Source organism: Puccinia triticina, chromosome 3A (assembly GCF_026914185.1).
Source record: "Puccinia triticina chromosome 3A, complete sequence".
Classification (NCBI taxonomy): domain Eukaryota; kingdom Fungi; phylum Basidiomycota; class Pucciniomycetes; order Pucciniales; family Pucciniaceae; genus Puccinia; species Puccinia triticina.
Genome location: NC_070560.1, coordinates 4,737,587 through 4,753,866, shown reverse-complemented (window position 1 = coordinate 4,753,866; position 16,280 = coordinate 4,737,587). Strand labels below are relative to the sequence as shown.

The following is a 16,280-nucleotide window of genomic DNA, read 5'->3' as shown; positions in this document are numbered from 1 at the left end:
TATGTGCACGTGGAGGATAGGCATGACGAGTAAATTAAGCAGAGATACAAATACACCTCACAAGAGCAAGCTAAGATAGAAACAATTAAAAAAACGAAAACACGGGGATGAGACAACAAAAAAATATAGAAAATGGTAATCATTTTTAGGAGGCGGTATATATAACATGTGGGTGTACGTTATAGCGGTGACGATCTCAAAGATATATGCGCAGATTAAAGAGGCCACAACAGGCCACAAGACTCAGGCTAGGTATATATATAGAATACAAAGACGTGATGAAAAAAGGAGAAATTAATCGACCCAAGAATACGAAAGACGCATCACACTTTTGTGTCGGTGGAGAACACCTTGAGTTTCCCGTTCCCATCGGCAATAGAGATTATCGTGCGATATCTATCGAAAGCACCCAAGAAAAAAAAAGACAAAGGTCAATAAGATGGGTGAGATAAGTATCGAGGGAGGGAGGGGGGCTCACGGATGAAGACACAAGCCGGTGATCGGCGAGATACTGGACAACGCATCGCGCGAAGGATGGCTGGTGACTGGAGCCTTCCCTTTTTGGCCATAGTCACCGAACAAGGGGGAGGGGGTCGACGTGCTCGTATTCGACGGGGGCAGATCTGGATAGTCGTACAAGCTTCCGAGACTGAAAAGGAGCCGGGGCACCTGTTCGTCAGCGGCCTCATGGTCATCCTCATCCAAGTCCCATATCTTAACACATCCATTCATCGAGCCCCTATTTTTTTCAAGCCAAAAAACGAAATGTTAGGGATTGCATGATTGTTTGTGAAGTCTGAGGAAGAAAGAGAAGACTAACGTGGCTAATATCGGGGAATGGTCGTGGAGATCGAGGGCGGGCATGCCTTCATCATGGGCCAGGAAGGTCCGTAGGGGAGAATCCAAGCGGACGTCCCAGTGAGAGACCAAGCCGGTGGAGTCGCCGGAGAAGAGTTCTCTGCGATGTCCTGCCTGGAACTTGATTTTAGAGCACCAGGAGGAATGGACGGCTCTGAAGACTTTGACCATCGAGTTTTTCGAGGGCTTGCGTCGGTCGAAGATCCGCACCGAGCCGTCGCCAAACCCGGCGGCGATTAGCCAGCCCGAGTGGTGGTCCGAGCTCACACTCGTCAAGCAACTGTTCGACCGCGTCTTGATGTCCTCCACACATCTCTCCCGCCGAGAGTTCCACACTTTGATGTCCCGTGAATTTCCGCCGACAATCAATAGGCCCGTGCTTTGTTGCCAATCCGTCACACTACCCGATTCTCCTAGACTGCTCGGCTCGTTGTTCGGCAACCCCTTGAACGCAGTCACCACTTCCAACTTCCCTGGGTCCTCGTAGTCTCGGAATATCCTCACATTTCCGTCCGCTAATCATTCCGCGAAAAGGGACAACAACCGCCGGGTCAGTTGTTCGGCCTACATGATATGGTCCAATTGGGGGGATAGAAATGAGCTCAAAAGAAAACTTACGAGTACTGGCCAGTAACAACGCCACACTATCCTGATTGATCAACTGCATACTAGTAATACGCCCAAGCCGATCATGAGACGGCTGAAACCGGTTGAGAATCGATTTCGATCGCCAATCGTATACTCTGAAAAAGAAGCAAACACGTCGGTCAATCGTGATGTTGTTGGTCAAGAAAAAGAAGCAAGGACTGACGTGATGTGACCACTTGAATCCGAAGAAATCAATTGATCTTCGAACTGATGCATCAAGATGTTATTGATCGGCATGGGATGATCGAAGGAGCAAACCAGATGATCCCACTCGTTCGGAGCTGAGACGGAATAACAATTAAGTAAGTTTTTTGTTTTTTTCCGACGTGCAAACGGCAAGAGGAAAGTGAGGAGGATGACTAACCAGGATGAGATTTCAGAGTAGGACTATCGAGGATGATTTTCAGGTTTCGTTGTTTCCTCCATGTGTCTTTAATATTCTCAAGACTGCCGCCGTCGAGTCTCTCGAAATGCTGCTGTTGATGCAGATGTTGCTGTTGAGATATATGCTGCTGTTGATGAGGTGGACGCTGCTGTTGAGAAGGATGCTGCAGTGGGGGCGACTGATGCTGTGGGACTGGATAATAGGGGGGAGGATGAGTGTGGTCCTCGTCCTGTTCCCTCGCACGGTTAGTGACGAGAGGCTGAATAACCTGATAATCATACGGGCGCTGATTGGTAAACTCCGTTGGTTCAGTTGTTTGTCGCGGCTGATCATTCTCATGTTCCTCATTGTTATCCGAGTCCGACGATTCCGATTCCGAGTCACCCACGGAGCTGGTCATCTTCGGCTTCAGAAAAATGTGCGAGCTCAATCGGTAATAATCGGACAGCAACGGGAGCATTGATTGTCGCTCGCTCGGCTCTTGTCGATTGTTCAGTTCAGCTTGAAGTTTCTCGAGGTTGTGTAAGCCCAGGTAGTAGAGATAATGATCTTCGTCTTCTTCGTCCTGTTGGGAAGGGTTGACTACGGATGGGGCGGTTGAAGAGCTAGCGTCATTTGTGCCGGATCGATTGGTCGGACTGGTTGGCGAAGGGAAGGCGGGTTGGAGAGGATAAGAGCGATTAGCTTGCCGACGGATATGATCAGAGGCGCGGGTGTGAGCGATGATTGACTCGATTGGCTGGTTAGTCGAGAGCCCCTGGAGGCGTCGATCTCCCACCGTGCTGCACTGAGTCTGAGACGAGGAGTTAGACGAGGCATGAGGGAAACCGTTGTTCATTTTGTATGGTTGGCTTGACTGGGGACTGTCGGGTCCAACCTGAATGATCGGGTTCAGCGAGGCTGACTTGCGTAAAGCACTAGCAGTCTTGCCGGAATCTTGCGGTGACTGTGATGACGTCGAAGCCACCGGCTCGTTTGGATTGAAGATCGCCTGCTCAGGCGACCGACTGAGGGTATTAAAGGGTGTTTTCCAACCTGATGTCCTAACGAAATTGGGGACGAGGTTGTTGACTGTGCTCAGTGAGTGAAACACAGAGGTAGAAGAGCGATTAGCCACACTGTGATTGCTATTTGCTGGGCGTTTCGACTCTCGGCTGACTGGGTTAGTAGAACTGGTCAAAGCAAAAGAAGACGCGATGAGATTTGAATGGCTATGATTGCCAAGCCTTCCAAGCGACCTCTCCGACGGTTGCTCCGTGCCATCTACGCCAGCCCGAAGGGCTTCTTCTTGGTTCACGACCCCCATTTCTAGCAATTGTCCTAATACGCTGTCTAGCAACCTAGAATGAATGTAATCGACTACTACCTTGGCTGGCCTTGCAACCTGCTCAGAAGGATCCAAGCTCAAATCGAGTAAAACGATGTAGATACTAGTATACTCCATCCATAAATACGCTCGTAAGGACTCCTTGGGATGAACTTCTTCATCTGCTTTCAACTTGTTGATCAACTTTTCCAGCTTTGCAGTCCGATCAGTCATCATGTTTTCAGCTTTATCGCTTTCATCAGGTCCCAATGGCGAGCGTTTCCCCAATGATTTTTGTTGCCGCTCGGTTTGATATTTTTGAATGAGCTTACTGATCGTGGTTGACTTTTCCCGCTCCTGTTGCTTGATGAACTCGAAAGCTGCCACAATAAAGTGGCCGAGATGCTGATCGACTAGTGCGCTCAGTACAACAACCAACTCTTGCCGGAACATGGGTGATCCATCGGTTGAACAATGACAACAAGCCATTGCGCTACCAACCTCAATAGAAACTTGCTCTTGATATCCCAGCAGGGTGAGTTCCGGATTGCTGGAGCTCAGACTGCTCAGCTTGTTGGTCTGGTAAACCATCGCAGCCGATGTATTCTGAGATCGACTCGAGAACGTGCCGTTCGGTCTCGGAGCAGAATCCTCTGTTCGGCCGGGTGTGGGGGGGAACTGGTCTTCAATGGCGACTCGCTTTGGGTTTGTCGAGACACCAATCAGAGTTCCAAATGCATACAGTGCCGCCGTCCTGACCTCGGGGACTTTGTCTGTCAGCAAGTCACTGAGTATTGTATTGATTCCCATCTTGATCGCACGTCCTTTGACAGCGTCCGACTCCTCCCACATGTGTGCCAGAAGGATTAAATACCACTGTCTCTGCCATGGTACTAGCTCCTTGATTCGATGGGTGATGATCTCCAAAACGCCGAATTGCATCATGGCATGTGAGTTGGCTCGCGAATTCTTGCAGGTGATCGAAAGGATAAAAGCGCACATCGCCTTGTGGTCAACAACATTGACGATTGGCAGTTCCATACTGTTCGGAGCCATGATCTTGATAAAATATTCAATTGGTCCTTCTGGACGAGCGAGGGGTCGCGAAGCACATTTCATCAAATCTTGCCTTCCCTCCGGATAAACGGTCAAGATCCTCGCCCATATGAAAATTAGTACCGGCTTCAAGTCAGCGGCTGGAGCTTGCAGAAGCTTCAAAACGTATTGAAAAATGCCGATCGATAGAGAGAGGTGAACAGCCCAGGGCCCCAAATCCATCAATCTGCATAGTAAAATTAGGGCTCGCAGTCGGTGAAGGGGAGATAAAAGGACTTGGAGCACGATTGGTAGCTGGGGTGGTGATGGTGGGTAGAGGTCATCTCCCTTGCGCGAGTTGAGAGGAAACCGCTTGATGTCAGTCGGCAGTTTATATCGGATTGGTCTTTCAGCTGGTTGCTCAGGAGTCTGGGCGGTTTGGGAGGAGCCGTAAGCCGATGAAACGTGCGGGCCAGACTTGCCAGCCAAATGAGGAGTTTTGCCGTTGACTCTGGCCGAAGAGCGTCTATCCTGGGGACTAGTCTGTGAGTTTGGATTTGAGCAGGAAAAATCAGTCATCTCAACTTGGTTGATATTCACACCAGACCAGTCGTTACAGCTCCACTGAAGGGATTCCCTTCTCTTCAAAAGATCCTTATCCCTCTCGCCATTCTCATCCTGATTTTCAGCAACGACAAATTTGAGCCAGACTTCGAATGCAGTAAGCTGCTGAGAAAAGAATGTCGACGGCTTGTAGGCGAGAATTTGAGGGGTCAGTGCGTTTGGGGGGTAATGATGCCTGTTCTTCTCAAAGTCTGCTCGGGCTGCTTCCGACTTCCAAATTGCAGTCAGTTGTGATAAACACATGTCAACTTCAAGATCCCACGTGTGCCATAATTCAGATTGGTGAGTTGCGGGTAGCTTTGGAGTTGACATGGGGGTACAGCCATAGGCTTTCATGACTCTTTCAGCCAACAGAAATCCTCGGAAGGTACCAGCAAGCACCAGATCACCGCGAAAGATTTTGGTGAAGTTTTGGCGATCGAGATGGTTCCACGCGATGGCATCGGCGATCGAGGTGAAGATCCAAGTGAGTTCACCCAGTGGTGTCCGGCGCATCTCCATCCGGCCCGGAACTTTGTCAAGTTTGCTCAGGTCCTCAAAAAATTCAGCAGTGGAAGTCCAGCTGGAGCGTTGGGAATTATTCCGGAGCACATAGAACCTCAGCGCCATTTCGATCGGGGACGTCAAACAAGACGTAAAAAGATCTGCTGGTAAATTGGGATCACGTGGTAGCATCTCGTCAGGCTGACATGCAGCAAGCTGAATTGTTTCCGACGTGAACGGCACATATCTTGGTGATGGGACATTCCCTGTCTCCTGAAGGATGTTTGCTGAGGGCTTCTTTGACACACACGGAGAGTTTGAGGCATTGGTGGTCGGCGGGAGCTGGCTGCTCGAAGCAGGGAGCGGATAGGCTGGGTCGGAGGATTGCGGATGCTGTGGATTGGCATCCGCTGAGGCCAGGGCTTGATTGAGGGCGTTGGGGTTGAGCCTTTGGCGCTCATGGTTGGCATGTTCTTCGTCCTTCTCTATAGCAGCCGACGTGAGGTGACAGAGGATCTGGCCGGCGTTATTGCAATCCCATATGAAGACGGCCGGAGCTCCGACCCAAGTAAGGATATCGAACAGGCGGATGGGGATATACTGAGTATAAGCTTTGTTGAAGACCCAGAGCTCGCCGGTGGGGGTTGGTTTAGGAACACCATGACCGTTGTAATAGATCAGACAGCGTTCATGTCTCGAATATTTGCGAAGGCCGAGCAAGGTTTTCTTGAACTCTTCTGCGTAGACATCTCCGTAAGGCTTAAACTTGACGCGTGCATGGGCGGGAGCTAGGGACTCAAACTGGGTCTGGAGTCGCTTGCTGATCGTATCTAGGACGTTCTCCTTTGGTAGCTGCCTGGGATCGGTCCAAGCTTCTAGCTTGGGAGCAGGGGAAGCCTTGACGATATCAGGAGGATCGAAACCTAAACGGAGGCACAGGAATAGGGCAGCGCATGCGGTCCGAAGCTTTGGAGGTTGGCTCCAGTGTGGGATCTGGTATGAAAGAGAGGGACGATGAATGCAGGAATCAAATTAGTGAATGAATGTATGTATTTATTGATCGACGACTGAGGCGCGTTTGAAAAAAAATAGAGATGTGAAGTAAATTACTTGAACAAGATCGGAGGGCGTGATATTTTTGTAGGGCGATTGATCCCAGTAAGATTGATAAGGCTTGGAGACCGAGTCTAGATAGTCAGGGTTTTCTGACGGGTCATCCAATCCATGCCTGATAACCGATTGAGAGTTGAACTCGGTTAGCCTGAGATGGGCTAACGGGTTGGCGGAATAGATGAGTTGCTCGAAGGAGTCATCGGGGGAGTTTGAGTGCTTGGAGTAGGCGGAAGACGAGGCGAGTGAGTGTGCACGAGAGCGGCGGTGATGGCGGCCGTGGTGGTGGTGATGGCGATGGGAGTGCTGGGGGGTGGAATGAGAATCGGAGTCTGAGTCGGTTGAGGAAGAAGATGAGGAGGAAGGGGCTGAGGAGGCTGAACGCGGCCGAGTGAGCCTGCTAGCTGCTGTGCTGGGGTTGTTGATGTTATTAGTATTGCTGATATTAGCAGGCCTTCGGATGTGGGTGGTTGTGCTGATGGGTGCTGGGTATGATCGATAGTCCCGTTGGATGGATAGCTCCATGTTTCTGCCGATCGAAGCGGGCCCAAGTGCTGGTTATTATGATATGGGGTTTTTGTTCATCAGCTTCTCTGCTTCTTGTGTTGGTTTGCGGCTGAGTTCACAGCAGGCAGGCATCCCGGAGCTGAATACATGCGCTGGTGTCTGGTGCGGCCGGAGGGTAGCCCAGCAACTGGGTTACAGTACAATCACTCCTAACCTCGCCGCGTTCGCTGGCTGAGGACCAGCTGCTTGTTTTATAGGATGAAGGTGTTTTGGGCTTACGGCTTCGCGTGTGACGTAAATATGTTTACTGGATAACCCGTGTTCCCTGACCCAGGGTGATATTAATGGACCCTGTCTCTCGGAGTCTGGGCAATCGAGGATCCCAAACAGAATGGTTCAATACGGAATCTAGACGAATTGCTCGTGGTCAGTTTGGGATCGAGGGCGCAAGCAGGGAGAGCGAAGAAGCAAAGAAGGGGTTTGCAAAGAAACCATACAGTCGTGTGTTGCGTGCCGCTCACACTTGTGTTGCTGGGAGGAGGCGGAAGAAGGCAGCCACCGGCGCCAGACGGGGTACTAGCATCAGTCGAGCAGGCATAAAATATCTCAATACCGGGTTCCTAACTCTGGACACGCAAACGGATGGGCTGCAGAGTCCAACAAAACATTAACCAGCAGCAACCCGCCATACACTGCTGTGACCACTTGCGACCCGAGCGCCCATTGCAATCCATGCTATCCATGGGCTCCCAGCCATTCTTCCGCGTCCATTGCCGATACAGCCTCCCCAAACTGCTAGAAATACTCAAACATGGGCTTTTCTGCGGTGTACTGGGTAGTTGGGCATCAAAGAGTTCAGACGAACGCCAAATATCGACACATGGGGGTGCTCTGTGAGCCGAAGGATTCTACACTCGAGCAAGGTTTTTTGTAAATAGAAACGATCCTTATCAGAAAGTTGCTATCTACAACCTCAAGCGAGCTTCCTTTGCTTAATATTGGTTTTTACTGTAAGTACGCGTTAGAAAAGATCTCCCTTCGGCGCTTACAGCGATAGGAGGTCTCGCAGGCTTGGTACTTCCTGGTGCGTCGGATGCGCAGTTCCAGTTCGAAATGCAGTGCCACAAACCAAAGCCACGCTTCGAGGAAAAACAATGCTGTGGAGGTGATCCTAAACAGATATGTAGCCTCGACAGCCAGCACCCCATGAGCCCGCTCTCAAAAAGTGGGCTGCGTGCGATGGTTGTGGAGTGGAAAGCTCCGGACACATCTCCAGTCCCAAAGGTCATATCTCCTTCTGGACAGGCACACAACGGAACCAGCGGCCAGTGGCTATCCCTTGTGTGGCTATGGAGTCTACCTGCATCTGCTGCGAATGCACAAACCAGTGAATAAAACTGGATTAAATGACTCGGCTAAGAAAGAATTCCAAATGATCAGGCAAATCTCAACACATAAGGGGGAGTTGTGCATCAAATATCACTACGGTGCAGCTTACATATCTACCCCGGGTAATCCTCATCCTTTTAGCAGATGCGCATCTCGGGCTAGTCATTTGGAGAAAGCTTTGAGATAAAAAGAGGCCTTAACTCATTCAGGAGAGATCCTTACCAACTCCGACTTTACCAATAATGTTGCTCCTTCGACCTTCCTTTCACTTCGGCTCGTGTCGGGCTCGGCACAGCTCCTTTTTCACCGGCTCTTTCCTTCGCCACTCTCGGTGCTCCCCACCCGGCCACAGTAAACACTCCCACTTGCGGACTTTCTGAATCAGGTGAGTAAGAGGTGGTATCGATCCAGCCGGTCCTTTCTCCTTCCTTATCAGTTCAAGGGAGACTTGGCTGCCCCGGTAGACCCATCGTCACAGTTATCGGGTGAACTTCGAATGACCCGGTGGCAGATTCCGTGGTATCCGAGGACAGCACCAACGCGTCCTCACGGCCAGGATGCAGATGCCTTTTGAGGACTGTATGGACGATTCATGTCCTTTCACTGCGTTTCGCGTGAGGAAATGAATCATCCAGTTCGATTACATGATCTGGGGACTTGGCTGTGCGCTTAAACGATGGGAATGGCTTGTAACGAGAAATGAAGCTCTGGGTAACTTTGTGGCTATTAAACCCTCAGGTCGCCTGAGTGATATACGGCTCAAACCCTTGTTGCACCCAGCCAGAACATTTTCCTCTGGTTCGCCGCGCTCAACATCATTCGAATCCCACTTCCGGATGATCGTTCTTCACGCTCATCAACCTCTTGCTGCACTCCGTTGACCTCGACTCGTGAGTTGAACATACCGCCAAGGGCTTTGAATGAGCTCTAGTTCCTATATGGCAGCATTGGTTTGTGTCTTTCGTAGTAGGAACCTATAGCGCTTTGAATCTCCTCGCATGTCTCTAGATCGGAAGACTTCCTGTTTCCTCAGTCGACCTCCCTTTGGCGCTTTGTGCTTACCCCGCAAAGCAATCATCGCAAAAGCTAGTTTAGATCACCCTAGGTCACGAGTCAGTCCCCGAGTAGCAATTGACCCTGCCACCTTGGCCCACAACCTTCTGAAGCCCTGGCGGCCTAAAGAGGTCAATTTTGTCGAGCAAACCCTAGCTACTGTCACAGTGGGCTACCAAACGGCCCTTCACAGACACCGCTGTGATCCTGATTTTTGGAATAACAAGCTGTTGAAGCCGTGCTACTACCCACATGACCAACCACCCTCGTCGAATATGACGCAGACGCGGAGACCACATCAAACCAGATGGCGGATACACACTTTTGGTGGCGGGTGTGTTGTAAATGGCAGATTCTCACGCTTCACATGTCCCTGGGAAACTGCATGGGAGTTATCTCCCCGGCCCAATTGTCAATTTTACCCGTACATACGCCAGCCAAGTGCTCATTTTGGCCCACATCGTTTGCTCCGGCTCGCTCTCATCTTCTCTGCAACATAATAGGCGAAAGATTCCTGATCGGACAGTGTTCACCTCCATCAGTCTTTCACATCTCAATCTCCCTCCTTGATAGTCGTTCTCTTCTCTGGTCGATTTGAATAAATAATTGACGCAAGCCGTGGCCTACCTTCTCTAGTCAAAGATCTAACTTTTTTCTTACATTCATAGTTGAACAAAATAAAAGCAGGAAGCTTGGCTCCATCGATATCAAAGGACAATGCGTTACCTCCATGGAATCGTCGGACTCGCCTTAATCTCTGTTTCTGCAAAGGCTGCGTCTCTTAAGGCCCCGTCCTTGGATACGCGCAACATTCAAGAGTTGACGGAGGCAGCGTGTGCGGCAATGAAAAATCTGATGTCCTACTTCACCCCTAACCCCGTATGTCAATGCACCCCAACTTATTGGTGTTCCCGGCCAAAATACCTAATTGCATCAAACTCATCAACTTTTCATTTCAGAGAGGAACCTTTGACGAAACTGTTACACCATGGCACGAATCCGGAATGATCTGGGGCTTGCACTTTGACTATGCCAGGTGGACCGGAGACGACAAGTACTTGGACATTGTGGCCCAAGCCTTGTTCCACCAATCGAATGATGATTTGCAGTAAGTCGTTTCTCTATCTGAAATGCGAGCGATGACCTGACTTATGCTTGTCTAGTGATTTTATCGCCCCTGGGGCCACCGAGCAATGGAACGATGACATTCTGTGGCCCAGCCAGGTAAGAAATCTTCAGATATTTTTTGTTTCCTCAGACAAGTCCGCAATTGAACGCTGAAACAAACATTTTTTCACTTGCCTAGGCAGGTGAGATGAGGCGCTTGACGTCTTGATACTGATGAAGAGAGGCACTGATTCGACATGCTCACCCCCCTCTGCATTCAGCTGTCGCTGCTGCCGAATTTTATGGTCCGGATTCTACACTACCTAACAGCAATGAGACTTGGATTAATCTTGCCGACAAGACCTATCGACAAGTCTACGCTCAGAAGGACGACAAGTGCGGAGGCGGAGTCTACTGGGTACACATTTGTTCCGTGTTTTCTATATGCGAGTGTGATGCATAATTTCAGCACTGATGTAAGCTTTGTTTCTATCGCTTTAGTACCGAGACAGATCTGTTCCCCGAGGATCCTACAAAGCATTGATCACCCACTCCGAGTTCATTTCACAAGGCGCGCGAAACTACATGATCAATAAAGATCCCGACACCCTCGAACAGGCGAAATGCATGATTGATTGGGTGGTATCCTCAGGCCTGGCGAATCCTCACACTGGATTATTAATGGACGGGGTCTCGGTGAAGAACTGCACCGATTTTACGACGTTCCAATGGAGCTATAACTATGGACAATGGTTAGGCTCTCTCGCTTGGATGCATAGAGCAACTGGTGATCAAAAGTATCTCGATATGGCCGGCCCCTACTTCGACTACGCACAACGAACCTTTGCCGCTTCCAATACTTCGGGAATCATTGCAGAGCTCTGTGAGCCTGATGCATCATGTAATCGTGACCAACAGGGCTTCAAGGCGATCTACGCACGAAATCTCGCATACCTGCACCGGGAGACCAATGATCAGGCGATGAAGCAAGCAATTGAGAAAATCATCGATACCACCGTCAACGCCATGGTCCGCTCTTGTGATTCGGACTGGAACTGCGCTGGAAATTGGACAACAGAAACTGCTCCGATTAAATTTGTACGCGCTCAACATGTCAGCACTGCTCTATTGGTAGCGGCTGTAGGTATCCATGGTGGTAGCGGCCTCGACTCCAACATACGCACCCACCATGCTCATGTTGAGGCTAGGTGGTAGTGTTCAAATAAGTTATTTATTGGTCCGCTCCAAGATCAAGACCCCCTCCACCCAACATCCTCTGACACCATTCCTTCATATCTCACATCTCAAATCAGGCCTTTGTTTCTTTCGTTGTTTCTCGGATGTTTTGTTGGTCTCCTTTAGAGTCCAGGTTTTGTCAGAGTTCGCCTGATGACGCTGAGGCTCTCGTTACCTCTGGTGAGTAACCAGACCCTGAGCAAGCCACCTCACTCCAATGAGCGGCATAAAAAACTAACCTGGCTTGTTACCGTGTCTACAGACAACGATGTTCGAACTGCCACTTCCTACTACCCTGGTTTCAACCAGGATGTCTCCATGAGACATGAACCCCTAGACGGTACAGGACCATTCTGACTGGGCTAGCCGTCGCCTTACCGTAAGAGTTTTTCTACGAGATTGAGCTAAAAAGACTATAAAAGGAGGTCTTGTTGAGACCGATGGCTAACTTGGCTCTTCCATCCTCTTTGTCTTTCTCAGCTCACCATCATCTCTCTTACACATCTTTCAATCAACAGTTTCTCATAAAACTTCCTTTTCTCATCGTTCTGCCGCTGCTGTCCAGTTTAGCTATTTCATCATCATCCCGCTATCAAAGTCCTCGCCGCGCTTCTCGCTATCCCCGTCCTACTTCTTCTTTTTCTTTCTTGTTCAAAAACTTAGACCGCTTTTCCTTGTCAGATCTTTCTTAAGCGATTTAGCTTTCTTTCTTCACTTGTTTCTTTTTCTTTACTCTTTTGCGCCAGCGTTCCTGCTCTCAGGTAAGAGCACAACTCACTTCATCTCGCTCTTCTAAAAGGCACTTCTTGCTTTCTTCATTGTACATATAACCTGACTTAGAAATAAAATTCTCTCAGTTTGTGAATTCTTACAGATTTACAGTCTCGACATACAGCTCACACGAATCACCCAAAATCACAACCAACGGAGCAGGAATTAGAAATGGCGACAACCAGCACCAAAGATGAACTCAACAACCTGCCCATGCTCTTAGGAACCAGTAACTATCCCCTCTGGATCAAGCGCATGGAAGGATACCTTGCACACAAGAAACTCAACTCTGTTCTCGCGAATGACCCAGGTCTTGACCCCGCTGCTCGCATCAGGGAGCAACTCCGAGAATCTGCGTACATCATTGGAACCAAGCTCAGTGACCGCATTTACAACGGAATTGTCAGAGGAACTGCAAACACAAACGGATACAAACTCTGGACCAAAATCAAGCGCATGTATGGCCGAGGAACCACTCACAACAATCAGCGAGCCATAGCCAGGTGGAACTACCTTCGCTACGACGGGGACTTGACTATCTTCATTGAACAAGTTGAATCCTGCTTGGCTCAGTTTGACGCCATAAGCTTTGACCTCCCGGAGAAAACCATCTGCGGTACAATCATCGCAAAGATTGCTGAGAAAAGAAAAGGGATAACCGACCCCCTTATATCCAACATTGAACTCATGGAGAACTCGGATCTTCTGCTTGAAACGCTCCGCGACATTGCCAACCACGACGACGCCACCCATCACAAACCTAATCATGCAGAAAAACAAGCGACTGCACTTTTGAGCAACGGCCGAACTAGACCGCCTCCCAGATGCAAGAACCGCGTGCACAATCCCGAAGCCAATCACACAGAAGAAAACTGCTGGGCCTTGCACCCTGAAAAGAGACCAGTTCGCAATCCCAAAGCAACCGCCAACAACACTGCACCTACCCAACCGTCCTCATCCTCCTATGAGAGACCAGCTTTTGCCAACTGAACCGTCGTTGGTCTTCTAACAACCTCTCAGAAGCTTTGGCCAGTCCTAGACTCCGGGGCGTCACACCACATGTTTAATGACATGGATTTCTTTTCTGACGTTGAAACGTGTAGCATCCCCATCAGCACTGGAAAAGGAGAGGCCGAGCTAGTCGCGGTCAGGCGTGGAACCGCCACTATCTACCAGGCTACCGGAAAAACCCTGAAGCTTCCGGACTCGCTTTTTGTTCCAGGACTGGCTAGAAACCTCATCTCAATGGTCAAACTGATGAACAACAACATCTCAATCAAACAAACGGCCGGATCTGCTCAGGAAGTCACGATTGACGGCTCTATCATCTTCATGTGCAAGCGTGCCAACAATGTGCTCGAGTTTGGTCACTTCATTGGACCAGTCTCCACTATCATAACTGCACTAGCCGCCAGCTCTCACTCCGGTAAAACCACTCCTTTCGAAACCTGGCACAACCGCCTTGGTCACTCCAGCATAGCTCGAATCAAGAACGCTCTGCCCGGTGTGGACCTAGAAAATTCGGTCACTTGCAATACCTGCATGAAAGGCAAGATCACAAAGCTTCCCTTCAAAGGGCACTTTGATAAAACTCAACACCCTCTTGAAGTTGTCCACGGTGACTTAGTTGGACCGATTACTCCTTCAACGAACGCCGGCGCCAAATACTTCCTGACCCTGGTTGATCAACACACTGGCTTTATCAGCGTAACCCTCCTCAAAGAGAAGAAACATGCCGCCGAAGCAATCATCGATTTTCAAGTGTTCTTTGAAAAACAAACCAGATACCCGCTCAAGAAACTTATCACCGACGGTGGAGGCGAGTTCTGCAACAAGCAACTCTCAACGTACCTCAAAGAGTGTGGAATTCAGCACAACGTCGCGCCGCCTTACACCCCTCAGCACAACGGCGTTGCTGAAAGAGCCAACAGAACAATAATCAATATGACTCAATGCCTCATGGTCCAATCCAACCTCGCAAAAGAATGGTGGGGGGAGGCAGTCAAAACGGCTATGTTGACAACCAACTGCCTTGCCTCCCTCAGTAAATCCAGAATCTCGCCGGTTGAACAAATGTTCAAGAAAATTCCAACCTTATCATTCTTCAGGCCGTTCGGCTGCAAAGCCTGGATGGTCAAGCCGAAAAACTTCCGAGGTAGCAAGTTTGACCCAATAGCATGGGAAGGAATACTCGTTGGATACTCAAACGACTATTCATCCTACAGAATCATCCGTCTAGACGATAAGAAAATCATTGAGACTCGACATGCATTATTCGACGAATCCGTATTCCCGTCTTTATCCGCGCTTCATTCAAGCTACGGCCCGTTTTCCAACTCACCCTTTCCAACCATCACTGACGAAGAGCCGCTTCCATTTGAAGACGAAGACCTGGAATTCGCTACTCATGAGCAGGAAGAGGCCTCTCGAATTCCACAACCAATGGACCTGGATGAGCAAGATGTGCAGGACTCACAATCATCAGAGTCCGACCGCAACGAGCCTCATTCTGACAAACCACTCGCTATCAAAAGGATCAAAGTCATTGGTCCTTGCCATCCAACTCTAATCAACAGCAGCATTGATCAAAGCAACATTCGGAACTTCCCTCGTCGAGCGCCGGCCGCTTTCACCGCAGCGACTGTTGAACCTCGCAATCACCATCAAGCTATGACCTGTGACGACAGCGCCTCTTGGTTCGCTGCTGAGGCAAAGGAGATCGAAAACATGAAATCTCACGGTGTTTGGATCGAGAGGACAAGGCAGCCTGGCATTCATGCTATCCCTTCGACGTGGGCCTACCGCAAGAAGCTTGGGGCAGACAATCAGGTCACAGAATACAAAGCTCGTATCTGTGCTCAAGGCTTCCGTCAAACTTACGGACTCAATTTTGAACTCAAGTACGCTCCTACCGGTAAACCTGCTTCACTCCGGATGCTTCTCTCATTCGCCGTCGTCAACAATCTTCTTATTCATCAACTCGACGTCAAATCAGCCTTTCTCACATGCGATCTCAAAGAAGAAGTCTACATGTTGCCACCTCCTGGCTACAAATCAGACCAGAACATTGTCCTCGAGCTAAAAAAGGCAATCTACGGGCTCAAACAGGCCTCACTAGCCTGGTACAACAGATTAAGCTCATTCTTGGTCCGCATTGGATTCTCTATCTCCGTCGCCGACCCTTGTGTATTCTGGAAGACATCAGAATCTCCCACCTGGATTTTTGCACATGTTGATGATCTCGTAATCGTCAGCAAAGATCCCGAATCCTTTCGCAAACAAATGGCCAGCAAATTCCAAATCAAATACCTAGGGGAGGCGACCTTTCTCTTAGGCATGAAGCTTGACAGGGTACCGGGCGGAATCATCCTCAACCAATTGCAGTACATAGAACGCAAGCTAGTTGAATTCGGCGCGTCAGAACTCCCCAAATCTTCGTGTCCTCTCGACCCAAAAACTCACCTTGGAAAGGCTAATCAAACCGACATCAACAAACTCAAATCAATGAACGTGAACTACCGGGCTCTCATCGGCTCGCTCAACTACTTGAGTATCCTGACCCGCCCTGACATCTCCTATGCAGTCAGTAAACTATCGCAGTTCCTCGAGTCTCCGGGTTTATCACACTACAAATCGGCAATGCAGGTTTTTCGATATCTATCAGGCACTAAGCACATCGGACTCTCGTTTCTCAACAATCAACCAGCACCCCTCGTCGCTTCCATTGATGCAGACTGGGCCAACTGTCCAGACACTCGACGATCACAT

The 16,280-nt window shown here is 49.5% G+C and overlaps 2 protein-coding genes across 2 annotated transcripts; one reads left to right on the top strand and one right to left on the bottom strand.

The window, feature by feature from the left end:
• Positions 1 to 323: 323 nt before the first annotated feature.
• On the bottom strand, positions 324 to 6,974 carry PtA15_3A521 (uncharacterized protein; the record flags this gene model as incomplete). The annotated part of the gene is made up of 8 exons (XM_053167499.1): positions 324 to 396; positions 479 to 739; positions 821 to 1,373; positions 1,528 to 1,601; positions 1,670 to 1,787; positions 1,871 to 6,332; positions 6,450 to 6,668; positions 6,855 to 6,974. The coding sequence occupies 8 exons, from the start codon at positions 6,972 to 6,974 to the stop codon at positions 324 to 326; spliced, it is 5,880 nt and encodes a 1,959-aa protein (XP_053018709.1).
• A 3,141-nt stretch (positions 6,975 to 10,115) lies between these two features.
• On the top strand, positions 10,116 to 11,867 carry PtA15_3A520 (uncharacterized protein; the record flags this gene model as incomplete). Its single annotated transcript, XM_053167498.1, has 7 exons — positions 10,116 to 10,277; positions 10,358 to 10,506; positions 10,562 to 10,622; positions 10,750 to 10,923; positions 11,007 to 11,544; positions 11,733 to 11,742; positions 11,819 to 11,867. The coding sequence occupies 7 exons, from the start codon at positions 10,116 to 10,118 to the stop codon at positions 11,865 to 11,867; spliced, it is 1,143 nt and encodes a 380-aa protein (XP_053018708.1).
• Between the last annotated feature and the right edge of the window lie 4,413 nt (positions 11,868 to 16,280).